The sequence below is a fragment of the Terrapene carolina genome, unplaced genomic scaffold (genome assembly GCF_002925995.2).
Source record: "Terrapene carolina triunguis isolate 2854851 unplaced genomic scaffold, T_m_triunguis-2.0 Scaffold66, whole genome shotgun sequence".
Taxonomy (NCBI): domain Eukaryota; kingdom Metazoa; phylum Chordata; order Testudines; family Emydidae; genus Terrapene; species Terrapene triunguis.
In genome coordinates this window covers 84732283-84759244 of record NW_020664417.1, presented here as the reverse complement: position 1 = coordinate 84759244, position 26962 = coordinate 84732283, and the positions used below count along the sequence as shown (strand labels likewise).

The following is a 26962-nucleotide window of genomic DNA, read 5'->3' as shown; positions in this document are numbered from 1 at the left end:
TTTAACTACTCTAAACTTTTAAAAATCTTTCTGTGTGCTTGTATAGTGCATAGCCCCCAATGGGGTTCTGAGCTTGACTGGGGCCTTGGGTGCTATTATAATACAATTATATTAATCATTACAGCCCACTGTATGGTAAGGTAATTAACTGATTTTACAGGTGGGTTAACTGAGGCACTGGTTAAGTGACTTGCCTAACTATAGAGACCAAGATTTTTAAAATAGGGGCCTATGTTTAGGGTCCTAAATCCATATTTTAAGCCATTTAAATAAGTGGCCTGATTTTTTCAGAAGAGCTGTCACCTAGAAGTTCCATAGAGGTCAGTGGCCCCTGCTGGATGTTCAGTACTCTTGACAATCAAGCCTACTCCTTTAGGCTCCTAGGTGCCTAACCATGATTTTCACTGTAGGCTTCTGTTACTGGAAAAATCTTTGTTTAAGCAAGCTAGAGGTAGATGCAGGAGGAAAATTAGGAAACTTTTATTCAGACCTCTAGACCAAATACCTCTGAAATATAGATCAAGCAAGGTGGTAAAACTTGTATTGGCTTCAGTGGGAAAAGAATTGAGTCAGTGGTGAACACTTGAAAATCCCAGCTTGAAACAGTCTCCTCACAAACCATGCATGAGAAGAACAACCAACATGCGTGGCGGTGACATAGACCCTAAATTTTTGTTCATTCTGCTTGTAGCAACTGCTTGCTGCCCACAAGGGGGAGCCATGTCCATGAGCAAAAGCACCTTTTCTTTGGTATTCAGTTTGTATTCTAATCCTTTCATCCACTCAAGTGAAGGAAAGGCATTGTGTAGTCTGGTGGTCATGAAAGTTATATAGGAGAAGAGGGAAGAAACAGAAACAAACAGGGCTCTGAAAGAAAAACAAAAAAATATAATTGGAAATGAGACCAGTAATTATTCCATTCTGTCTTGCATCTGAAGAAGTGAGGTTCTTACCCACGAAAGCTTATGCTCCCAATACTTCTGTTAGTCTTAAAGGTGCCACAGGACCCTCTGTTGCTTTTTACAGATTCAGACTAACACGGCTACCCCTCTGATACTTGACTCCATTCTGTCTGTTAGGCAACCAGTAACCAAGAACACATTTAGACATTACCGAGTACTAGGCAAAGGAGGATTTGGAGAGGTGAGTACTGTGAGATCTCTACTTGTGTTTGCAACTCCTTGAAGGGAACATGGGGGAAAAGGTAACTTACACTCATCATTCCTTGAATAAATAACAGATTTGATTAGATCAGTGGTTCCCAAACTTTAACAGCCCGCGAACCCCTTTCACTAAATTGTGAAATCTCGTGAACCCCCTCCTAAAAATGAATATTTTCAGGGATTTAAGTTTAAATTTCCTCAGTGTGATGGATGCCCCAACTGCCGGGCCCGGAATCTATGAACCTCTGAAAAATATTTTTAATTGAAACTTTTTTTAACGAACATAGAAAAAGCAGAAACCAAAAATGTTTCGTAAAATGTTTTTTTGGCTTTTGTTTTAAAAAAAAATGGTTTCGAATAAAAATAAATTCATTTTTGGTTTTCAGAAATCAGAAAATGTTTCATGAAAACAGTTTTTGAAAATGGACCATTTTTCCGTTTCAGTTTTTTGTAAATTTTTTTGGGGGAATTTTGAAAAATGAAAAAAATTCAAAACTGTCTGTGAAAAATGCTTGGTATTTTTCACCCACCTCTAGTTTAGGGTGAGGTTGTGGCTGGTGGTAACAAGGAGGGCTGTGGTTCTGGCTTTAGATGAGATTTGGCAAATTCCTGGAGCTCGGGCTGGGGTTCGGGCTGCCGGCTCCCCCGCTGACGGGGGCGGGGCTTGGGCTGCCAGCCCCTACTGCCCGGCCCCGCTCTCCCTGGGGCTCGGGCTGCCAGCCCCGCGCAGAGCGCTGGGGTTCAGGCTGCCGGCTCCCCTGCTGACGGGGGCAGGGCTCGGGCTGCTGGCCCCAATTGCCCGGCCCCGCTCTCCCTGGGGCTCAGGCTGCCAGCCCTGCGCGGAGCGCTGTGGTTCAGGCTGCCGGCTCCCCCACTGACCGCCGGGACTCGGGCTGCCTGCCCCAACTGCCCAGCCCCGCTCTCCCTGGGGCTGGGGCTGCCGGCTCCCCCGCTGACAGGGGAGGGCTGGGGCTGCCGACTCAAACTGCCTGCTCTCCCCAAGGCTCGGGCTGCTGGCTCCCTGGCTGACAGGGGAGGGCTCGGGCTGCTGGATCAAACTGCCCGGCCCCGCTCTCCCCAAGGCTCGGGCTGCCGGCTCCCCCCGCTGACAGAGGAGGGCTGGGGCTGCCGACTCAAACTGCCTGCTCTCCCCAAGGCTCGGGCTGCCGGCTCCTTGGCTGACAGGGGAGGGCTCGGGCTGCCGGCTCCCCCGCTGACAGGGGAGGGCTCGGGCTCGGGCTGCCGGCTCAAACTACCCGGCCCCGCTCTCCCTGGGGCTCGGGCTGTCTGCCCTGCAACTGGGTCCCAGCAGAGTCCTCTGGCCGCCATTAATGAAATTTTTCTTTCGAACCCCCTGAAACGTTCTGCGAACCCCCAGGGGTTCGCGAACCCCACTTTGGGAACCACTGGATTAGATCAATTGTAATTCACCAATTTACCAAATTGAAAAGGCAGCATTTTTTCTTTTAAACACTTGCATCTAACAAGACAGTTGGTTCGTGTAACAATTCTTTCCCACTGTTGTTACAAACCCCCCCCCTCAAAACCAAACAACCCAGTGTGTCCACCCATGAAACAGTTAAATTCGTTCTGTATTTTACTTGTCTTCAGGGCTCCCAAGGGGGTTAGAAAAGAGAGAACTGTTTTTGTTCCAGTGTAAAACCTGGTACATCTGACATATCTTTCCTCTTTCCATTAGGTATGCGCTTGCCAAGTGCGGGCAACAGGAAAAATGTATGCTTGTAAAAAGCTAGAAAAAAAGAGAATAAAGAAGAGAAAAGGAGAATCGATGGCATTAAATGAAAAAAGAATTTTAGAAAAAGTGAATAGTAGATTTGTAGTAAGTATATATTTCTGGCCTTGTGAAATATACAAGTTTGTCTCTCATAGGCCTTTCTTTATTCCTGTCTCTTCCAGTGGCAGCTGGGCAGCATAATAATTTCATAATTAAAATTGGCTCAACTGTGCTTAATAGTTCAGTTACACAATTATTTTTTCAATGTTACCCTGTACATTTTAGGTCTGCGTGGGATGTGTGTGTTATCTCTGGCCTATCAGTTTTGTCTAGTCTACGGTCAAGGTGCTTTGTCTTACGTTAATGTATATCATTCTGGTAAATTTCTCTTTGTTTAAAAGAGGGCCAGACTGTGATCTGAATGATGAATGTGATCCTAGTTTTGCTGCAGCCAATGGTTGCTAATATGGCCACTCAATTTAGTAATGTTCTCCTTAGTCTTATTGCCCCACATCTCTCCCCAAATCTATTCTTGCTTCTTCTACCTCCTACTTTCATGAGAGGAAATATTCAGTTGAATTAAAGTGTATTTACGGTAGGGCTAACTTCAATGCATATCAGCTCCTTGGGAGGTTAGACCTTTATTTTGACTTTCATTGGAATCATGGTTTCCATGATCAGTTTTTTCCCCAACAAAAATACCCAACTTTTAACTTCTTAAGACTCTTTTGAATGCTATGGGGGTGAATAGTATGGTAAGTGGATGAATACTGAGAGGTAATAATGGAGAGCTGCAGAGTTCAACCATGGACTGCATGGGAACCAGGAGGTCAATGACAACACAGTGGTGGTACAATATACTAGACTAGTGAGAACTATAATTCCCCGAAGGTCTATAAGATCACCTATTTCTCTGATAAGTTTTTTAAATGTATATATTTGTTTCTTATATTTGTAGATATTTCAGTCACATTCATCACAATAATGCCATATACATGCTAGGAGAATCATGAAAAGTAGCTGCTCTATAACAATTTCGATGTCAAAAAGTTCTCACTGCCTATGCAATAAAGTTGAAAGGGAGGTGGATTGAAAAGCTACGTTGGGTATAAAATAAAAAGTATGAGTGCTGATGGTTTTTAACTCCACATCATTTCCATGTCTCAACTCTTTCACCATGATATTTCCCAATAAATTATGACCAACTCACAGCCCTGATCACTAAACAACAGATGTGATGGTCTAAAATACTCAAGGAATACATATGTTAAGAAAACTGTTTTTCCAGTTAGGATCATCTATCTTTATCAGTGAATTGCTATTATTTAAAGATTAGCTATAGGTAAATGTCTAGTTAAAATCCATTAATAGATGTATTTTGTTTTATGTTTCAGAGAGAGTTCTAAAGCGCTTGAGCTTCTAAGTTTTTGCTTTTATAGATTCTGCATAGGAGAAGATAGTTTATTCTAAACAAACATAGAATTCTGGTATCTTAAAGAAGGGAAACCATGTTGGCCAAAGAAATCTCATTAGCATCTTAAGCCATGCATAAATAGATTCTTTTATAAAGGATAATATTTTTCCACCTGTGACAAGGCTCACAGTCCACAATCATTTTCCCACAAGTATAAGTTATAAGGCTGCACTGGATATTAAAACTGGAACTTTATTTGATCTTCCTATATCTACCTATACAGTAACACTCTTCCCTGTATAAAAGTTTTAAAATGCTAACGTGACTTTAATTTGTATAATCAATCATAGGACTGGAAGGGACCTCAAGAGGTCATCTAGTCCAGTCCCCTGCACTCATGGCAGGAGTAAGTATTATCTAGACCATTCCTGACAAGTGTTTGGCTAACCTGCTCTTAAAAATCTCCAATGACAGAGATTCCACAACTTCCCTAGGCAATTTATTCCAGTGCTCAGCCACCCTGACAGTTAAGAAGTTTTTCGTAATGTCCAACCTGCAATTTAAGCTCATTGCTTCTTGTCCTATCCTCATTGGTTAAGAACAATTTTTCTCCCTCTTCCTTGTAACAACCTTTTATCTACTTGAAAATTGTTATCATGTCCCCTCTAAGGGTATGTCTACACTACGGGATTAATCCGAATTTATATAATTCGAATTTTGGAAACAGATTGTATAAAGTCGAATGTACGCGGCCACACTAAGCACATTAATTCGGTGGTGTGCGTCCATGTACCGGGGCTAGCGTCGATTTCCGGAGCATTGCACTGTGGGTAGCTATCCCATAGTTCCCGCAGTCTCCTCCGCCCATTGGAATTCTGGGTTGAGATCCCAATGCCTGATGGGGCCAAAAACATTGTCGCGGGTGGTTCTGGGTATATCCTCCCCCCTCTCCAGGGAAGCAATGGCAGACAACCGTTTCGCGCCTTTTTCCTGGGTGAACAGTGCAGACTCCATACCACGGCAAGCATGGAGCCCGCTCAGCTCAAGACAGCAGTCATGAACATTGTAAACAGCTCGCGCGTTATCGTGCAGTTTATGCTGAACCAGAACCTGCAAAACCAGGCGGTGAGGAGTAGGCTACGGCAGCGCGGCGGCGAGAGTGATGAGAATATGGACATGGAATTCTATCAAACTGCGGGACCCGGTGCTTTGGAGATCATGCTGTTAATGGGGCAGGTTATAGCCATGGAACACCGATTCTGGGCCCGGGAAACAAGCACAGACTGGTGGGGCCGCATAGTGTTGCAGGTGTGGGACGATTCCCAGTGGCTGCGAAACTTTCGCATGCATAAGGGCACTTTCTTGGAACTTTGTGACTTGCTTTCCCCTGCCCTGAAGCGCCAGAATACCAAGATGAGAGCAGCCCTCACAGTTGAGAAGCGAGTGACGATAGCCCTGTGGAAGCTTGCAACGCCAGACAGCTACCGGTCAGTCGGGAATCAATTTGGAGTGGGCAAATCTACTGTCGGGGCTGCTGTGATGCAAGTAGCCAAACCAATCACTGAGCTGCTGCTACGAAAAGTAGTGACTCTGGGAAATGTGCAGGTCATAGTGGATGGCTTTGCTGCAATGGGATTCCCTAACTGTGGTGGGGCGATAGATGGAACCCATATCCCATACATAAGGGTATCCAGTACATAAACTGCAAGGGGTACTTTTCAATGGTGCTGCAAGCACTTGTGGATCACAAGGGACGTTTCACCAACATCAACGTGGGCTGGCCAGGAAGGGTTCATGACGCTCGCGTCTTCAGGAACACTAATCTGTTTAAACGGCTGCAGCAAGGGACTTACTTCCCGGACCAGAAAATAACCGTTGGGGATGTTGAAATGCCTATAGTTATCCTTGGGAACCCAGCCTACCCCTTAATGCCATGGCTCATGAAGCCATACGCAGGCAGCCTGGACAGGAGTCAGGAGCTGTTCAACTACAGGCTGAGCAAGTGCAGAATGGTGGTAGAATGTGCATTTGGCCGTTTAAAAGGTCGCTGGTGCTCGTTACTGAGTCGCTCAGACCTCAGCCAAACCAATATCCCCATTGTTATTGCTGCTTGCTGTGTGCTCCACAATCTCTGTGAGAGTAAGGGGGAGACCTTTATGGCGGGGTGGGACGCTGAGGCAAATCGCCTGGCTGCTGATTATGCACAGCCAGACACCAGGGCGATTAGAAGATCACACCAGGAAGCGCTGCGCATCAGAGAAACTTTGAAAACCAGTTTCATGACTGGCCAGGCTACGGTGTGAAAGTTCTGTTTGTTGAAAACCTGCCCCCTTGATTGACTCATTCCCTGTAAGCAAACCACCCTCCCCCCCCTTAAATCACAGCTTGCTTTTAAAGGAAATAAAGTCACTATCGTTTAAAAATCATGTATTCTTTATTAATTGATTATAAATATAGGGAGAGAACCGACAAGGTAATCTGGGTGAGGTTTGGGAGGAGGATAGGAGGGAAGTAAAAGGCCACTGAAAAAATTCAATATGACAGCCTTTTGGTTGGGCTGTCCACTGGGGTGGAGTGGGAGGGTGCATGGAGCCTCCCCCCCCGCGTTCTTACACGTCTGGGTGAGGAGGATATGGAACATAGTGAGGGGGGAGGGAGGTTATGCAGCGGCTGCAGCGGCAGTCTGTTATCCTGCTGCCGTTCCTGAAGCTCCACCAGACGCCGGAGCCTGTCCGTTTGATCACGCAGCAGCCCCAGCGTTGCAGCCTGCCACTTCTCATCTCGAGTGTCCCTCATGACCTCACGTTCACTGGCATCTTTCCTGTATTTAGATACCGTGTCCTTCCACTCATTCAAATGAGCTCTTTCATTGCGGGTGCATTCCATTATTTCCGAGAACATCTCGTTTCGCATCCTCTTTATCCCTCCCCCCACCGCGTGGCTGGTATCAGGGAAGATCCCTGCTAGCCAAACGCGAAAAGCTCAGGGCCAATTTCCCCCCTCCCCCTGCGCTTGGCTAACTGCAGGGAAGGATTTCTTTTCAGCCACAGGCAAACAGCCCAGTAGGAACGGCCACCTCTGTCCCCTTAATTAAATTCCCGTATTTCAACCAGGTTACCATGAGCGATATCACTCTCCTGAGGATTACACAGCGAGATAAAGAACGGATGTTGCTTGAATGCCAGCAAACACCGGGACCATACGCTGCCAGGCTTTGTCATGCAATGATACCAGATTACTTGCTACTAGCATGGCGTGGTCAAGTGTCCTACCATGGAGGACGGAATAAGGCTGCACTGCCCAGAAACCTTGTGGCAAGGCTTTTGGAGTACCTCCAGGAGAGCTTTATGGAGATGTCCCTGGAGGATTTCCGCTCCATCCCCAGACACATTAACAGACTTTTCCAGTAGCTGTACTGGCCGCGATTGCATCCCAAGTCCTCAGGGCAAAGTAATCATTAAAAAACGCTTGCTTTTAAAACAAGTTTTATATTTTAAAAGGTAAACTCACCTGAGGTCCCTTCCATTGGGTCATGGTCTTGGATACTGGCTTGGGAGGGTTGGGAGGGCACTTCAGTCAGGCTGAGAAAAAGATCCTGGCTGTCGGGGAGAACGGAGTGCTGTGTGCTCTCCGCAAGCTCGTCCTCCTCCTCCTCCTCTTCCCCGTCCGCAGAATCCTCAGGTGTAGCTGATGAGATTACCCCCGCCTCGGAATCCACGGTCAGAGGTGGGGTAGTGGTGGCGGCCCCCCCCTAGAACTGCATGCAGCTCGGCATAGAAGCGGCATGTCCACGGCTCTGACCCGGAGCGACCGTTTGCCTCCTTTGTTTTTTGATAGGCTTGTCTGAGCTCCTTGACTTTCACGTGGCACTGATCTGAGTCCCTATTGCGGCCTCTCTCCATCATGCCCTTGGAGATTTTTTCAAAAGTTTTGGCATTTCGTCTTTTCGAACGAAGTTCTGCTAGCACTGAATCCTCTCATAGACTCATAGACTTTAAGGTCAGAAGGGACCATTATGATCATCTAGTCTGACCTCCCGCATGATGCAGGCCACAAAAGCTGACCCACCCACTCCTGGAATAATTCTCTCCCTTGACTCAGCTGTTGAAGTCCCCAAATCATGATTTAAAGACTTCAAGTTGCAGAGAATCCTCCAGCAAGCGACCCCTGCCCCCTGCTGCGGAGGAAGGTGAAAAACCTCCAGGGCCTCTGCCAATCTACCCTGGAGGAAAATTCCTTCCCGACCCCAAATATGGCGATCAGCAGAACCCCGAGCATGCGGGCAAGTTTCTCCAGCCAGACCCTCATTGACCATTGATACTAATTATCAGCGATGCCACGTTATTGACCTATTGACTAAAATCACGTTATCCCATCAAACCATCCCCTCCATAAACTTATCAAGCTTAATCTTAAAGCCAGAGAGGTCTTTCGCCCCCACTGTTTCCCTCGGAAGGCTGTTCCAGAACTTCACCCCTCTGATGGTTAGAAACCGTCATCTAATTTCAAGCCTAAACTTCCCGACGGCCAGTTTATATCCATTTGTTCTCGTGTCCACATTAGTACTGAGCTGCAATAATTCCTCTCCCTCCCTGGTATTTATCCCTCTGATATATTTAAAGAGAGCAATCATATCCTCCCTCAGCCTTCTTTTGGTTAGGGTGAACAAACCGAGCTCCTCGAGTCTCCTTTCATACGACAGGTTTTCCATTCCTCGGATCATCCTAGTGGCCCTTCTCTGTACCCGTTCCAGTTTGAGTTCATCCTTTTTAAACATGGGAGACCAGAACTGCACACAGTACTCCAAATGAGGTTTCACCAGTGCCTTGTATAACGGAAGCAGCACCTCCTTATCCCTACTAGAAATACCTCACCTAATGCATCCCAAGACCGCATTAGCTTTTTTCACGGCCACGTCACATTGCTGACTCATAGTCATCCTGCGATCAACCAGGACTCCGAGGTCCTTCTCCTCCTTCGTTACTTCCAACCGATGCGTCCCCAGCTTATAACTAAAATTCTTGTTAGTGATCCCTAAATGCATCACCTTACACTTCTCACTATTAAATTTCATCCTATTACTATTACTCCAGTTTACAAGGTCATCCAAATCTCCCTGCAGGATATCCCGATCCTTCTCCGAATTGGCAATACCTCCCAACTTTGTGTCATCCGCAAACTTTATCAGCCCACTTCTACATTTGGTTCCGAGGTCAGTAATAAATAGATTAAATAAAATCGGACCCAAAACCGAACCTTGAGGAACTCCACTGGTAACCTCCCTCCAACCTGACAGTTCACCTTTCAGTACGACCTGCTGCAGTCTCCCCTTTCACCAGTTCTTTATCCACCTCTGGATTTTCATATCGATCCCCATCTTTTCCAATTTAACCAATAATTCCTCATGCGGTACCGTATCAAACGCTTTACTGAAATTGAGGTATATTAGATCCACCGCATTTCCCTTATCCAAAAAATCTGTTACTTTCTCAAAGAAGGAGATCAGGTTGGTTTGGCATGATCTGCCTTTCGTAAAACCATGTTGTAATTTGTCCCAATTGCCATTGACCTCAAGGTCCTTAACTACTTTCTCCTTCAAAATTTTTTCCAAGACCTTGCATATTACAGATGTTAAACTAACAGGCCTGTAGTTACCCGGGTCACTTTTTTCCCCCTTCTTGAAAATAGGAACCACATTAGCTATTCTCCAGTCCAACGGTACCACCCCTGAGTTTACAGATTCATTAAAAATTATCGCTAATGGGCTTGCAATTTCTCGCGCCAGTTCCTTTAATATTCTCGGATGAAGATCATCCGGTCCGCCTGATTTAGTCCCGTTAAGCTGTTCGAGTTTGGCTTCTACCTCGGATACGGTAATGTCAACCCCCCCTCCTTTATTCCCCTCTATCACGCTGCCTCTATTCCTAAGCCCTTCATTAGCCTCATTAAAGACCAATGCAAAATATTCCTTTAGATATTGTGCCATGCCTAGATTATCCTTAATCTCCACTCCATCTACAGTCTTCAGCGGTCCCACTTCTTCTTTCTTTGTTTTCTTCCTATTTATATGGCTATAAAACCTCTTACTATTGGTTTTAATTCTCCTCGCAAGGTCCAACTCTACACGGCTTTTGGCCTTTCTCACTCCATCTCTACATGCTCTGACCTCAATAAGGTAGGTTTCTTTGCTGATTCCCTCCCCTCTGCCACTCTTTGTACGCTTTCTGTTTTTTCTTAATCACCCCTCTGAGACGCTCGCTCATCCAACTCAGTCTAAATCTCCTGCCTACGAACCGTTTTCCCTTTCTCAGGATACAGGCCTCCGACAGCTCCCCATATAGCGATCAGATCCAGTACCTCCCGTACGGTCCATGCTGGTGCTCTTTTTCGATTATCGGCCTGCATGGTTACCTGTGCTGATGAGCTATCTGTGGTCACCTGTGCTCTCCACGCTGGGCAAACCGGAAATGAAATTCAAATGTTCGCGGGGCTTTTCCTGTCTACCTGGCCAGTGCATCCAAGTTCAGATTGCTGTCCAGAGCGGTCACAATGGTGCACTGTGGGATAGCTCCCGGAGGCCAATACCATCAAATTGCGGCCACACTAACCCTAATTCGAAATGACAATATCGATTTTGGTGCTACTCCGCTCGTCGGGGTGGAGTACAGAAATCGATTTTAAGAGCCCTTTATTTCGAAATAAATGGCTTCGTTGTGTGGACGGGTGCAGGGTTAATTCGATTTAACGCTGCTAAATCCGAATTAAAGTCATAGTGTAGACCAGGCCTCAGTCTTCTCTTTTCCAGACTTAACAAACCCAATTTTTCAATCTTCCCTCATAGGTCATGTTTTCTAGACCTTTAATCATTTTTGTTGCTCTTCTCTTGGCTTTCTCCAATTTGTACACATCTTTCCTGAAATGTGGTGCTCAGAACTGGACACAATACTCCAGTTGAGGCCTAATCAGCGCGGAGTAGAGTGGAAGAATTACTTCTTGTGTCTTGCTTACAATACTCCTGCTAATACATCTCAGAATGATGTTCGCTTTTTTTGCAACAGTGTTACACTGTTGACCCAGCTTGTGTTTCACTATGACCCCGAGATCCCTTTCTGCAGCACTCCTTCCTACACAGTCATTTCCCATTTTGTATGTGTGCAACTGATTGTTCCTTCTTAAATGGAGTATTTTGCATTTGTCCTTATTGAATTTCCTCCTATTTACTTAAGACCATTTCTCCAGTTTGTCCAGATCATTTTTAATTATAATCCTATCCTCCAAAGCACTTGCAACTCCTCCCAGCTTGGTATTGTCCGCAAACTTTATAAGTGTATTCTCTGTGCCATTATCTAAATCGTTGATGAAGATACTGAATAGAAACGGACCCAGAACTGATCCATGCGGGACCCCACTCATTATGCCCTTCCAGCATGACTGTGAACCACTGATAACAACTGGTTGGAAAACCATTCCCATAGAGTAATGCACCCACCTTATAGTAGCTCCATCTAGGTTGCATTTCCCTAGTTTGTTTATGAGACGGTCATGTGGGACAGTATCAAAAGCTTTACTAAAGTCAAGATATACCATGTCTACTGCTTCCCCCTCCTCCCCCATCCACAAGGCAGTCAGGTTGGTTTGACACGATTTGTTCTTGACAAATCCATGCTGACTGTTACTTATCACCTTATTATCTTCTAGATGTTTGCAAGTTGATTGCTTAACTATTTGCTCCATTATCTTCCCGGATACAGAAATAAAGCTGACTGGTCTGTAATTCCCCGGGTTGTCCTTATGTTCCCTTTTTATAGATTGGCACTACATTTGCCGTTTTCCAGTCTTCTGGAATCTCTCCCGTCTTCTGTGACTTTTCAAAGATAAGTATTATCTAGACCATCCCTGAGAGGTGTTTGTCTAACCTGCTCTTAAAAATCTCCAATGATGGAGATTCCACTTGTGTAACATCACTTCAAAAGAATAAAAGTAATCTTACTCTAACTCTCCCTGTGTGATGTGGTTGCTAAAAGAGCAGATGTGATCCTTGGATCTCTAGGTAGGAATATATCAAGTTGAAATAGGGAGGCAATATTACCATGTTATATGGCATGACTGAGACCATTACAGGCAGGGTGGATTGATTTAAATCACATTGATTTTAAATCACCAATTTTAATCATGATTTTTAATTAGAAAGCAAGAAACCTTGTTTTAATTCATTGATTTAAATCTTGTTTTGCATTGGTACTACTTTAAACTTTTTTTAGGAAAACAACTTCCTCTTTATCCTGGCCACTCAGGATGAGTATGCAATGGATGTAGCTTAATTAGGTGGCAGCTGTATTAATTTATCTGGGATTACCCAGCAATAAATCATACTGCTTTGGAGGATAGGGTCGTAATTCAAAATGATCTGGACAAATTGGAGAAATGGTCTGAGGTAAACAGGATGAAGTTTAATAAAGACAAATGCAAAGCGCTCCACTTAGGAAGGAACAATCAGTTTCACACATACAGAATGGGAAGAGACTGTCTAGGAAGGAGTATGGCAGAAAGGGATCTAGGGGTTATAGTGGACCACAAGCTAAATATGAGTCAACAGTGTGATGCTGTTGCAAAAAAAGCAAACATGATTCTGGGATGCATTAACAGGTTTGTTGTGAGAAAGACCCGAGAAGTCATTCTTCCGCTCTACTCTGCTCTGGTTAGGCATCAGCTGGAGTATTGTGTCCAGTTCTGGGCACCGCATTTCAAGAAAGATGTGGAGAAATTGGAGAGGGTCCAGAGAAGAGCAGCAAGAATGATTAAAGGTCTAGAGAACATGACCTATGAAGGAAGGCTGAAAGAATCGGGTTTGTTTAGTTTGGAAAAAAGAAGACTGAGAGGGGACATGATAGCAGTTTTCAGATGTCTAAAAGGATGTCATAAGGAGGAGGGAGAAAACTTGTTCATCTAAGGATAGAACAAGAAGCAATGGGCTTAAACTGCAGCAAGGGTGGTTTAGATTGGACATTAGGAAAAAGTTCCTAACTGTCAGGGTGGTTAAACACTGGAATAAATTGCCTAGGGAGGTTGTGGAATCTCCATCTCTGGAGATATTTAAGAGTAGGTTAGTTAAATGTCTATCAGGGATGGTCTAGACAGTATTTGGTCCTGCCATGAGGGCAGGGGACTGAACTCGACCTCTCGAAGTCCCTTCCAGTCCTAGAATCTATGAATACAGTTCAGGTCTTCATTCTTTCTTCCATTTCCATCTATTTGGGACTCCCCTTTCCCAACCTGGTCCCAGGCCATTGCTGGGACCCTGTTGCCTGCTCCTCATATGAAAGTTAAGGGAGGCTGGGAGCCCCAAGCTTCTTTACAGGGGACGTTCCCTTAAATCCCCTTCCAATACTGGTTTATCAGCTAATTGGACACTGGACAATTGCTCTTTAATTTAGTAGACCAGGTATAATATAATGGTTGAAACTGAAGCTAGACAACTTCAGACTAGAAATAAGGTGCAAATTTTTAAGTGAGCATAATTTACTGTTAGAACAATTTACCTAGGGATGTGATAGATTCTCCATCTTTTGACAGGAATAAATGTCTTTCTAAAATATATGCTCTTTCTCAAACAGATGTTATTGGGTTTGATACAGGAATCACATAAAAAAATTCTATGGTGTTTTTTATGCCGGAGAGCAGACTAGATAATCATAATGTTCCCTCTGGCTTTAATCTAGTAATAATATTGACTCTCTTCCCGTTCTGTGACCAATGCTAAACCCATCTGTTCATGGTAATGAGCATATAGCTAGTTTTCAAAGCAAAAATGTTCAAATTCAAAAATGAAGGCCAGTTAATTTTAAGGACTAACTCATGTATCACCTAATTTGTCAATATAGAATCTGCTGAAAAATTGATAAGGGTGGCCACCATTCTGTCTGTCTCTGAGAAATAAAATATGTAATATTGAATCTCCCTCACATGGGATTTATATGTGAAAGAATTAGAGGCTGGTTCAGACTTCATTTCACTTGGGAGTTGCCTTTGTCTAGTGGGACTAGCAGGACACCTTAAAGACCTGTCTACATTGCAGATATAAGGTTATAACATGACTGACTCTGCATTTGATTTTTGCCCCTATTTGACACACTATTTCTAATACTGTGAGTGTATCATGTATCATCCCTACTTACAGTCAGGGCTGGAATGGGATTATCAGGCTGCAACTTGGTTCTAACCTAGTTTTTCTGTTGCATAGATGCATCAGCCTAACCATCTGTACCTCTCTTAGCCAGTCACCTTATTGCCCAAGATTTTGTGTAGGAAGATATCTCAAAGTTTATTTGCTTCATATGCGAAACAATCTTCTGTCTTGCTGCACCCTGAGGAAACAAGGAATAGCTGAGTTCCCCAAACATGCACAGACATGAACACATTGGGTATATCTACACTACCCGCTGGATCGGTGGGCAGCGATCGATCCCAGCGTATGTCGATTTATCAATTCCCCGAGCGCTCTCCTGTCGACTCCTGTACTCCAGCTCGGCGAGAGGTGCAGGCGGAGTCGACGGGGGAGCGGCAGCAGTCGACTCACCGCAGTGAAGACACCATAGTAAGTCGATCTAAGTTCATCGACTTCAGCTACGTTATTCACGTAGCTAAAGTTCCGTAACTTAGATTTCCCCCCCCTTCCCCAGTGTAGATCAGGCCATTGTATAGCACATGGGCAGGATGAGGAATATGAATGAAACACAGTTTTGATAGGAAAATTGCCACTGCCCAGGTACATTGAATAGGATCCAGTTTAAAACTGCCTTCTGCATTTTTAAATATTTCCACAGTTTTGCTTCACATACAGGATATGTCTAGGCTAGAGATTTTACTGCCAGTTAACTCAAGTTGCTTAACACCTTTGTAAATGCTAATTAAGACCCACTGAATTCTAGGGTAAACCACAATGTTCCGTTTCCTGGAACAAATGTTTGTGGTGTTAAGTCATTTAATTGCCAGTTAACTTGAGTACCAGCCTCAGCAAGAATTCTAGTCTAGAAATAGCCACAAGGTGTCTCTCTAGTCTTACCTCTTTTCACACAATCCTGCCACAGGTACTAGGCTTCCTTCTTCAGTTCTGTGGTCTGGAACAGCATCCCTATATTTCTTCATCTCATCAACATTTTATTTCTTAAAGCACATAATCTCTTCTTGTTTGTGGCTCTTAGGGTATGTCTACACTGCAGTTAGACACCTGCAGCTTGCCTGTGCCAGTTGACTCGAGCTGCAGGGCTGTTTCATTGTAGTGTAGACTTCCATGTTCAGGTTGGAGCCCAGGACTCTCCCACTTGTGCTCCAGCCTGAACCTGGAAGTCTACACTGCAATGAAACAGCCTCACAGCGCAACCCCCCGGAGCTGCAGGTTTTTAATTGCAGTGTAGACATACCTTAAGTGTCTGGGTATTGGCTTTATAACTGAGTGTTTTACTTTTATTTACCATACTGTCCATAGTTCACTTCTTGGACAATGTATGATCTGTGTTTCTGTTTGTATTGAATTTTAATCAAACATTTTGAGATGTATTTTGTATGCAGGATGCTATACAGACTCCTGTGGCTGTTCTGATGTAGATTTTTTTCCACTTTGTATTTTTATTTTGTTTGTCTCCTCCTACCCCTATGGCTTTTTCATTTCTCTGCCTGCCCTGCTGATGCCTCATTCTGGATACCGTGCCTCCAGCCAACCAATGAGAGGAGATACTATGCTTGGCTTCATGCAGCTCTTCATTTCACTGTTAGAGGGTGCTGTTATCAAGAAAGGAAATGACTATTCTAGTGGCTAGAGTAAGGGACTTGAAGTTGGGCATTCTGGGTTATATATCATGGTGTGTCATTGACTGTCTGACTTGGGGCAATTTACAGCCTCTCTGTGTGCTTCTCTAAGTCTCACTTTTTACAAACAGTGATTATGCATTTCTAAGTATTCATGGAAAGGTACTCTGTGTGCAAGTTATCTTCATCCAGGTGGACTGAAAACGGAAGGGCACAGCCAATAAGAGATCCAATATCTGGGTGGTGTTTCAGGGGGCATAAGCCATTCTCCTGTACAAGATTTCATCATACTGTGGTATTGGTCTTGGCTAATAATCAGTTTGGACTCTTTTGCCCCAAAGTTAACAATGGTGATTGATTGTGGGTTTTCCCCGTACTCTCTGGGAAATTAAAATGGCTGGTTGTCCAAAACATAACTTTAGCAGAGTTAACCTATTGCTTAATTGGCTGATTATAAAAGTACTATCTACTGACTGAATTAGAAAGAAGGGATGAAATTGGGGGTCATGAATGAACCAACAAGTAATTTTTGTCTTTAGGTTAGTTTATCCTACACCTATGAGACTAAAGATGCCCTATGTTTAGTATTAACCATTATGAATGGAGGAGATTTAAAGTTTCACATTTACAACATGGGAAATCCTGGCTTTGATGAAGAAAGGGCTGTTTTCTATGCTGCAGAGCTCTGCTGCGGTTTGGAGGACTTACACAGAGAGAGAATTGTTTACAGGTAAGTGTTAACTGCAAGAATGTATGCCTTGAAACTTGTCAACTCTGCATGTTTGCATATAGGATTAAATTGACTTTTCTTGCTTCAAAGCTGTTAGGTTATTTTGTATACCTGTTTCTGTGTGCTAATGATCTATTAGTTCCATTGAATTGTGCGGTGGTTTTTTTTTTCTGACTGTAGATTGGAAATGCTGTTTCCTAGTCCCTCTTCCGTTAAAATTCTTATCCAAAAAGTCTGTATACACTTAAAATAAGCATCGATCCATGGTGGACTATAAAATAACAGAAGAATTCTCCCTGGAAAATGATGAGTGTCAGGGATATAGCAATATTCAGATGTGGAGAGAGGAGATCCCTGCACGTACAAATTCAGTGGTGGTGAATGCTGTACAACGAGGGAATGCCCCTTGCCATGGCACCCATCTAAAATATATGTCTCATAATCCACGGCAGCCTCCCTAGCCCAGGCTCTGGCTCCCACAAGACTTTTTTTTATTAAAGTAACTGAACCATCAAGATAAAAGATAAAAGGCATCTTTTAAAAAGTGGAAGTCAAATCCTAGTGAGGTAAATAGAAAGGCGCATAAACACTGCCAAATTAAATGTAAAAATATAATAAGAAAAGTCAAAAAGGAGTTTGAAGAACAGCTAGCCAAAAACTCAAAAGGTAATAACAAAATGTTTTTTAAGTACATCAGAAGCAGGAAGCCTGCTAAACAACCAGTGGGGCCCTTGGACGATCGAGATACAAAAGGAGCACTTAAAGACGATAAAGTGATTGCAGGGAGACTAAATGAATTCTTTGCTTCAGTCTTCACGGCTGAGGATGTTAGGGAGATTCCCAAACCTGAGCTGTCCTTTGTAGGTGACGAATCGGAGGAATTGTCACTGATTGAAGTGTCATTAGAGGAGGTTTTGGAATTAATTGATAAACTTAACAGTAACAAGTCACCGGGACCAAATGGCATTCACCCAAGAGTTCTGAAAGAACTCAAATGTGAAATTGCGGAACTATTAACTATGGTTTGTAACCTGTCCTTTTAAATCAGCTTCTGTACCCAATGACTGGAAGATAGCTAATGTAACGCCAATATTTAAAAAGGGCTCTAGAGGTGATCCTGGCAATTACAGACCGGTAAGTCTAACGTCAGTACTGAGCAAATTAGTTGAAACAATAGTAAAGAATAAAATTGTCAGACATGTAGAAGAACATAAATTGTTGGGCAAAAGTCAACATGGTTTCTGTAAAGGGAAAACGTGTCTTACTAATCTATTAGAGTTCTTTGAAGGCGTCAACAAACATGTGGACAAGGGGGATCCAGTGGACATAGGGTACTTAGATTTTCAGAAAGCCTTTGACAAGGTCCCTCACAAAAGGCTCTTACGTAAATTAAGTTGTCATGGGATAAGAGGGAAGATACTTTTATGGATTGAGAACTGGTTAAAAGACAGGGAACAAAGGGTAGGAATAAATGGTAAATTTTCAGAATGGAGAGGGGTAACTAGTGGTGTTCCCTAAGGGTCAGTTCTAGGACCAATCCTATTGAACTTATTCATAAATGATCTGGAGAAAGGGGTAAACAGTGAGGTGGCAAAGTTTGCAGACGATACTAAACTGCTCAAGATAGTTAAGACCAAAGCACACTGTAAAGAACTTCAAAAAGATCTCACAAAACTAAGTGATTGGGCAACAAAATGGCAAATGAAATGTAATGTGGATAAATGTGTAAAGTAATGCACACTGGAAAAAATAATCCCAACTATACATACAATATGATGGGGGCTAATTTAGCTACAACTAATCAGGAAAGAGATCTTTGAGTCATCGTGGATAGTTCTCTGAAGACGTCCACGCAGTGTGCAGCGGCAGTCAAAAAAGCAAACAGGTTGTTAGGAATCATTAAAAAAGGGATAGAGAATAAGACGGAAAATATCTTATTGCCCTTATATAAATCCGTGGTATGCCCACATCTTGAATACTGTGTACAGATGTGATCTCCTCATCTCAAAAAAGATATACTGGCATTAGAAAAGGTTCAGAGAAGGGCAACTAAAATGAGTAGGGGTTTGGAACGGGTCCCATATGAGGAGAGATTAAAGGGGCTAGGACTTTTCAGCTTGGAAAAGAGGAGACTAAGGAAGGATATGATAGAGGTATATAAAATCATGAGTGGTGTGGAGAAAGTGAATAAGGAAAAGTTATTTACTTGTTCCCATAATATAAGAACTAGGGCCCACCAAATGAAATTAATGGGCAGCAGGTTTAAAACAAATAAAAGGAAGTTCTTCTTCACACAGCGCACAGTCAACCTGTGGAACTCCTTGTCTGAGGAAGTTGTGAAGGCTAGGACTATAACAGGGTTTAAAAGAGAACTAGATAAATTCATGGAGGTTAAGTCCATTAATGGCTATTAGCCAGGATGGGTAAGGAATGGTGTCCCTAGCCTCTGTTTGTCAGAGGGTGGAGATGGTGGCAGGAGAGAAATCACTTGATCATTACCTGTTAGGTTCACTCCCTCTGGGGCACCTGGCATTGGCCGCTGTCGGCAGACAGGATACTGAGCTGGCTGTACCTTTAGTTTGACCCAGTATGGCCATTCTTATGCTCTCTACCTATATTGGTATCAGATTCAAGTTCAAAAAATTTAATGTAGCTGAAAACCCACTGTTTCATTGAAAATCAGCTACATTATGTTTTTCCTGAAGAGTATCTGCTTTCCAAGGAAAAGTCAACTTTTCTGTCAAAACACTGAACACCCGGGTCTTGCCTAAAATCTTTTTCACATCTTTTGATGTGTATGGGTTTAGATTTTCCCGCATCCCCCAAAGTCAACATTTTCCAGGGAAATTTTGTTTTGGATTCATCAAAGTCTCCTGCAGGGAAGGGGATCAGTTTCTGACAATTTCTACTGTAAAACTTCTTAATCTATAGTTCATCAGGTTATTGTTTAAATATGTATTATAAACAATAAAGTTGCAAAACTTGAGATTCTTATAGTCTTTTCACACTTAAGTCATGGTTTTCTACGGAAAGCAATTTTGTAGTTTCTGCAAAACCCACACTTGATAGTGGCTATAATTTTCCCTTTTAGATAACTGGCTTTTTGTTTTGTTTGCTTTGTAGAGACTTGAAGCCTGAAAATATTCTCCTTGATGACTGTGGTAAATAAACATAAACTTCTTGGCACGTACACTAAAAATGTATAAATATATTCTGAGTACAGTGCAAAGATATTTAAGGTGGTTAAGCAATTTCTCTACAATACCAGAGACATAATTAATAAAATATTAGCATGCAAGTGTGCTTATATGAGTGGAAAAAAGATTGGCTGTTCTTGCTTTACCGAAAGTAATAGAACACACTGCAATTTCATTTCTTGATTCTTTCAGACAGCTTTTACCACTGGATCTAATGTGGCTAATTGAGGTCTTCACGGGGTTGACTGGAAGACAATTTTACCTGAATTCTGAAAACAAGAATTCATACTGGCGTGCACAGTAGTACAGAATTCCCCCAGGAGTAAAAGACTTGGTCTGAGACAATTACAAAATGGGGCATCATCGTCTAGGATCTTCCACTTGTGTGCTAATTTATATTTGATACTCTTCATTTTTATCAGTTGCTTCTAAATGCTCTATGCAAAATTATGTAATATTCATACTACAGTTAAGCTTAGAGACCCCCACTGAGATTGCCCTACTATTCTAGGCACTATACAAACATGTATGAAGACACTGCCCCTGTCCTAAAAGCTATCAAAATGTGTTTTCTTTATCTTATTACTAAAGCTGATTGGAAATTTTCCATTTAAATGATTTTTCCAATGGAAAATACAGTTTCTACCGAACTGATTTTTTTTGTGTGGGGAAAATTTAGATTTTTTGCCTGATTATTTTGATTTTTTTCTCGCAGCACAAAAATCAATTAGTTTGTTAGGAATAGATCCAACCCAAATCAAAATATTTTGGTTTGTTGAACTGAACCAAAATATTTAATTTTGAGTCAGTTCAACATTAAATTTCAACTGCCTGCAGTGACACAGTATCTCATGAATGTTGTAGTTTGGGTAATTTGTGTTGCTCCCATTTTCCCCTGTGGAATGGACTCCCTGGGTGGACTCTCTCCCCTGATGCCCTGTGGTCTCCCCTCTCACCAAGCAACATGGTGCCTTATGGGAGTTAAATGAGTGTAGTGTATTATAGTAGACATAATCTGATTAGAGAGCCTGGCCTATGCAGAGGAATAAGGGCATGACACATCTGAATTACAACTCCTTGAGGCATTGCAGAACCATTGGCTGATGCAGTTTAATGTTGAACTGATTTGAACATATTTAATTTAATTAAATTTAATTTTACACTTTCAAAAATTTTTGATTTGGAACTTGTTCTTTGAAACATTTTGATTCAGTATGTGAAACAAATGTTGAAATATCAGAATTTCCTGTGGGATGGATATTCTACTTTTCACTCTGTTCTAGTTATTACAATGTCTTTGAGAGGAAACTGATAATTTTGCATAATCTTTCTCACATAAAGAATGAAATGGAGCAGGCTCCAATGTTCTACTAAGAAGTCAAGAAGCTTAATACAGTATAATAAAGACTTAAACATGATACTATATTGCCATTCCTGTGGCTGCTGAATAAACATAGGAGTTCAAATGGAAACTCAGAAAGCCTATTCAGCCTACAGTCATGTTTTCATGTGAAGTATTCTGTACCATGCTCAGCCACAAATTTCTTGTGTGAATTTGAGCATATCAGTTCTGTGCCTCATTTTTTCCAATTTGTAAAATGGAAGGATAAGACGACACAAAGATGTTTTTTGATTAAATTGATTAAAGAGCTTATGGCTATGTCTCTCAGGGGTGTGGAATTTACTTCAGGATAACTAAGTCTGTCAGGGGTGTGAAAAATCCATACCCCTCAGAGATGTAGACATACTAACCTTATAGACCAGCGCTAGGTAGACCGAAGAATTCTTCGGTTGAACTAAATACCACCTCTTGGGGAGATATACTACCTATGCCTGTGGGAGAAGCCCTTCTGTCTGTGTAGGTAATGTCTTAGGCCTAATAAGTGATTTGGGATGGAAGTGGGATGGAGGGTGAAGGATACTATGGAAATCCCATATATTTGAAAATGCTAATACTTCATTCCTTGTTGAATTTGTGTAATTAATTTCAATGTAAACAGGACACATCAGGATTTCAGATCTTGGATTAGCTGTGCAGATCCCAGAAGGAGAAACAGTCCGAGGGCGGGTTGGAACAGTTGGATACATGGGTATGTAAAATGCCTGTAGCTAGCTAAACCATACTAGTGAGGTCTATTACACTTGCTTTTAAGTATAGGTGACTCTAGAATACAGAATCATACTGGGTTTGATTTGGTTTTGGGACATTATTAGTGTGAAGAAAAGATACAGTATGTGAATAGGTGTGTCAGGCTGTCTGTAATGGCTCACAACCGTGAGTTCCAGCCTCAGGGCAGACTGTCAAAAAGCAGGGTAGAAACCCCAATCTGATTGTATATTATATCATTAGATTTCACCAACCCAGTAACTAGTGTGAACTACTAACATACTAACCAGTCTTACTATGCAGTCACAGACAGTCCCCTTGGGCATTCCAGTCTATCTTGTCATCCAGGCAAGCTGGATTATGTGATAGATGGTCATTTTATACCAAAAATCACAAAATTCAGCTTACTCCCGGTCCCAAAGGACTAGTCTCTTACCTCAGGTCAGTAGTCTTTGGGCTGAGATCTGAGTACAATGCCTGTAGTTAATCTTGTAATAAACTAACTAAAGATTTATTAACTAAGAAAATAAATAAGAGTTGTTTTTTTTTAACAAGGTTAAAAAACATGTACACAAATGAGTTAGTCTTAGGGTTAAAAAGGTACTATAAGCTTCTATAATAAGCAGCTCTATATGTCCTTTCGGGCTGGCCTATGCTAGGCAGCATGGGGATCTCTTGCTTATGTTTAGGAATATTTGTCCCTGAGAGTCCAGAAACCATACAAAATCCAGTTTCTCCTTGTCAGGGATTTGTATCCTCCTCCTCCCCCCCCCCCCCCCCCCCCCAGAATCCAAGCTGATAGGATAAGTGCTCCTGCACATAACCTCTTCATGGGTGGGTGGGGAGAACAATTGACAAAGTCTTTGTTCCGCAGTGGCCCATTTGGATTCAGTAGTCCTTCCAGATGGCCAGGAAATAACACCTCTTGGGGTAAATTAATATTTCGCACATGGTAATGCTTGTCTCCTGATTATGGGGAATTTACAGTCTTAACAAACATTTTTATAGTTACAGAGAAAATGTTTAAACATTACCTTATAACATGGGATACAGATATAAGTAGGATTAATACATGCAGCATCCCACAAGCATTCCATAAAGTCTAAACACATTGGTATAACTCTAATATTTATTTTGATAATGCTAACAAACAAGTAAGCAAGAATGGTTTCCAGCGATGCATTTGAAAGTGTTCAATGAGGCCTAGGCACCTTGGCATGAGCTGGCACCTGGTCTGCCAGCTTCACAAGGTCATGTTTGATAAAATTACAAAATTAAATTTTAGATGTAGCCATCTCAGAAAGTTAATTATTCTGGGTAAAATTTTCAAAAGCACCTAAATCTCATTGACAGTGTTTGACTCTAAGCTCCTAAGTGCACAAGTCACTTTTGAAAATGTGGCTTGGACTCCTAAGTCACTTAGGTGCTTAGCTTGTGAAAATTTTACCTTCATTTAAAAAATGGCTTAAGGATCATATTGATCTAGAAAAGAAGCAATTAAGGACCTACAGTTAGCTGAGCAAGAGTCCTTAATATGGGAGTGAGGACTTCCTGTAATTCTGGACATCCACTATTACTGTACAGACTGTTTTTAGGAGAGTGCAATGTTAGCTTAGTGGATTTGTTTTACTGATCAAATAATGGAAAAAAACTAAAACACATTAATCTTTCTATTTTTTATTTTTGGTAGCTCCAGAAATCCTCAACAATGAAAGCTATACATTCAGCCCTGACTGGTGGGGTCTTGGCTGCCTAATTTATGAAATGATTCAGGGACAGTCACCATTCAGGAAGCGTAAGGAAAAGGTCAAACTGAATGAGATAGACCGAAGAGTGAAGGAAGACCAGGAAGTGTACTCGGACAAATTCTCAGAGGAGGCAAAATCCATTTGCAGGATGGTGGGTGAAGAGACGTAGAGGTTTGGAAATTAAATTTCTAACACTCTTTAAAGAGCTGAAATTTTAAATTTTAGTGTCTTTATTTTGTTGGAAATTTTTCATAATTCAGGTGACATGGCTTAGGTGACCTGCATAGGTCGTTTTCATCTCTTTTTGTGATTCAACTATTGATATGATAGAAGTCCATAAACAGTTCCATGCTGTTGTTGTCAGACTTAGGAACTGAGGACTTCTCTTCATGTTTGTTGCGTTGTAACTTACAAAATGGTGTACTTTATAGATGTGGTAGTCCATAGCCTCAAGCTAAACCACAGTTTGAATGTAGCATAAGCAAGGGCAGAGTTAAGCCATCTCAACAGAAAAAACCTGGGATTTAATATGGGGAAGATGTGGTAGAAAAGCAGCATATTAGTTCTCTTGTGTAAAGAAAAAGACCATGTAATAGGACAGCTTGGGTTTTTTACCTTTATTGACTGAAGTAAAATCCAGTTAAATTTGGTAGATAACATGCATTTACACAGTTGAAGAGTTTTTTAGAAAAATAATATTTATAATATATATGTTTGTTATGGTTGATTTACAAAAATATCTTGTCTAGCGTTACTAACATACTGAAACAATTTTAGATCTGCATTTGAGGAAAGCAAGATATGTGGCAAAGCATATATGATCACCAAGTATATAAACATAAGTACATAGAGATAACTTAGCAGCTCATTAAACTATGGGTAGAACCTATAATAATTAAAAAGCAGAATGTTTGTAATTTAAACTGGTCTAACGAAAATACTTTAATGCTCTTAAGCCACATATTTCAGATTTCCAGTTCTTTAAAAGTTAACACTTTGGTACAGCATTCAATTGCAGATTTCAGTAAGCAAAGGAGCCAAAAAAATCCTATATATATTTTTCTATTGAAAAATACTGTAAAGATAATTTTTAAAAGGGCATGTATAAAAGACTAATCCAGTGATCTATTTACTATTTCTGTGCAGTTACTTGCCAAAGATCCAAAGGAACGATTGGGGTGCACTGGAGATGGAGCTGCTGCTGTAAAGCAGCATCCCATTTTCAAGAATATTAACTTCAAGAGACTGGATGCAAACATGTTAGAACCTCCGTTTTTACCAGATGTAAGTAAATGAGACAGATGTATCTAGTACTTAAATAGACACAATATACTTCTGTGCTACTTAAATCAATTTGCACTGGAAAATAAGAAGGGTGCATGCAGAAGCTAGTTATTATCTGCAAAGGGGGTTGAATAGGGAGGTGGCAATATTTGTAGATGATTGACCTGAATTTTGTGCAAAGACTTAGGAGAGCCCTATCTCCAGAGAGTCCTGACAAAATTATTTAAATGGGCAACACAATGCAAATGTAATTCAGTGTTGTCTAATGATGATATTTAGCTGTTTATATGGCACTTCCTTTTGTAAAGGGTTTTGAGACCCATGTTCAAGTACAGCTCCAAGGGGCTGTGAAGTTGGTCCCCAGCTCTTTAAATCACTACTTCCCCTGCCCTGACAAATGAAGGTTGGGCACTGAGAAACTTCCCTGGGATTGGGAGTCAGTGGGCAGAGCAGAAGTCAACTGCCACAGCCTCAGGATGTGAGAGGGACCAAGTTGCTATAGTATTTCCTTTCTCTGTCAGGGCTCCCCCTGGGTCCTAGTGACCATTAATTTTGCTGCTCTTCGTTGCATGCAACCCACCGGGTGTCATTTCATGACCCCCTACAGCTCTCACACCACTTGTTAAGCAGTACTAGTCTAGAGGGTGTAGTAGTATCCTTTTGGTGTTCAGGTAAATAAATAGTGAATAGGCAACAATGTGAACCTAAGATTTTTTTTTTTTTTAATTGCCCAGTTTTCTCTGAAAATAAAAATTCTGTCAAAGAAGCAATCATTGTTTCATATTGCAGCCACGTGCAGTGTATTGTAAGGATGTCTTGGATATAGAGCAATTCTCCACAGTAAAAGGAGTGAACCTGGATACTACAGATGATGACTTCTATTCCAAATTTGTTACAGGTTGCGTCTCAATCCCTTGGCAAAATGAGGTACTGTACTTTGAACAAGTCCTGTTTGTGTTAGTGTAACAATAATGAACATTAAAAAATACAAAACTGTTTAACTTTCCTTAACCAGGCTTTATGATGAAACTTCCTTTTTACTTCAGGCATTTGCTCCAGAATGTTCCCAACTAACAGCCCCATTGACGATTTGACAGGAGCCCAAGGACCACACTTAACTTGCATAAAATTGAACAGATGGAAGCTGAATCACCCTATGCTTTAGTGAATGCTGCCCAGAAAACAATAGCATCCGCTACAATGAGCACACTTCTTGTTTTGATCCTGTCTCTGAAAGATTTCTAATATTATCATTCAAAGCAGTGGGACCTGAATGAGTGCCATTCAAAGTACAAAAAAATAAATTTACTCAACGTTAGCTGTTATTACAGGGGTCTCAAATAGATCATACCTGTGTATTCATGTTGAGAGCAGCCAGGAGCCACAGTGTAGAACTCTGTGGACTATCCTTGCTCTAGGTTTTCAGAACAAGCAGTTATTACTTCAATCAAACATTACTAGATATTGCTTCCTAAATAAGTATCCCAAACTGACTAATGAATGAATTCATTTAGGACTATGTATAGAGTTAATTCCCCCTACCAATGTGGCTGGCACACTGGATTGATTGTAATTAATGAGATTGCATATCCAGCTTCACCTACTCCAGGTTAGGCTGCCCTGAAACAGAAGATGGGAGAAAGAGATATCCATGTTTATGTATTGGCATAGATTAAATCCAGTTCAAGAAGTTGTGCACGTTGCAGTTTGGCAATGGAAATTCAGCAGCAAAGTGTGTGTGTGTGTGTGTGTGTGTGTGTGTGTGTGTGTGTGTGTGTG

General features: G+C 41.9%; 1 protein-coding gene across 1 annotated transcript in view; it reads left to right on the top strand.

Annotated features, from left to right (window-relative positions):
- Nucleotides 1-26962, top strand: part of GRK4 (G protein-coupled receptor kinase 4) — a 76901-nt gene that overhangs the window by 41108 nt on the left and 8831 nt on the right. Inside the window, exons 7-14 of the mRNA XM_026648075.2 lie at nt 1080-1143; nt 2863-3003; nt 16657-16847; nt 19971-20008; nt 22045-22134; nt 23842-24050; nt 25046-25183; nt 25973-26110. Coding sequence (XP_026503860.1) covers nt 1080-1143; nt 2863-3003; nt 16657-16847; nt 19971-20008; nt 22045-22134; nt 23842-24050; nt 25046-25183; nt 25973-26110 — 1009 coding nt within the window. The remainder of the gene's footprint in view (nt 1-1079; nt 1144-2862; nt 3004-16656; nt 16848-19970; nt 20009-22044; nt 22135-23841; nt 24051-25045; nt 25184-25972; nt 26111-26962) is intronic.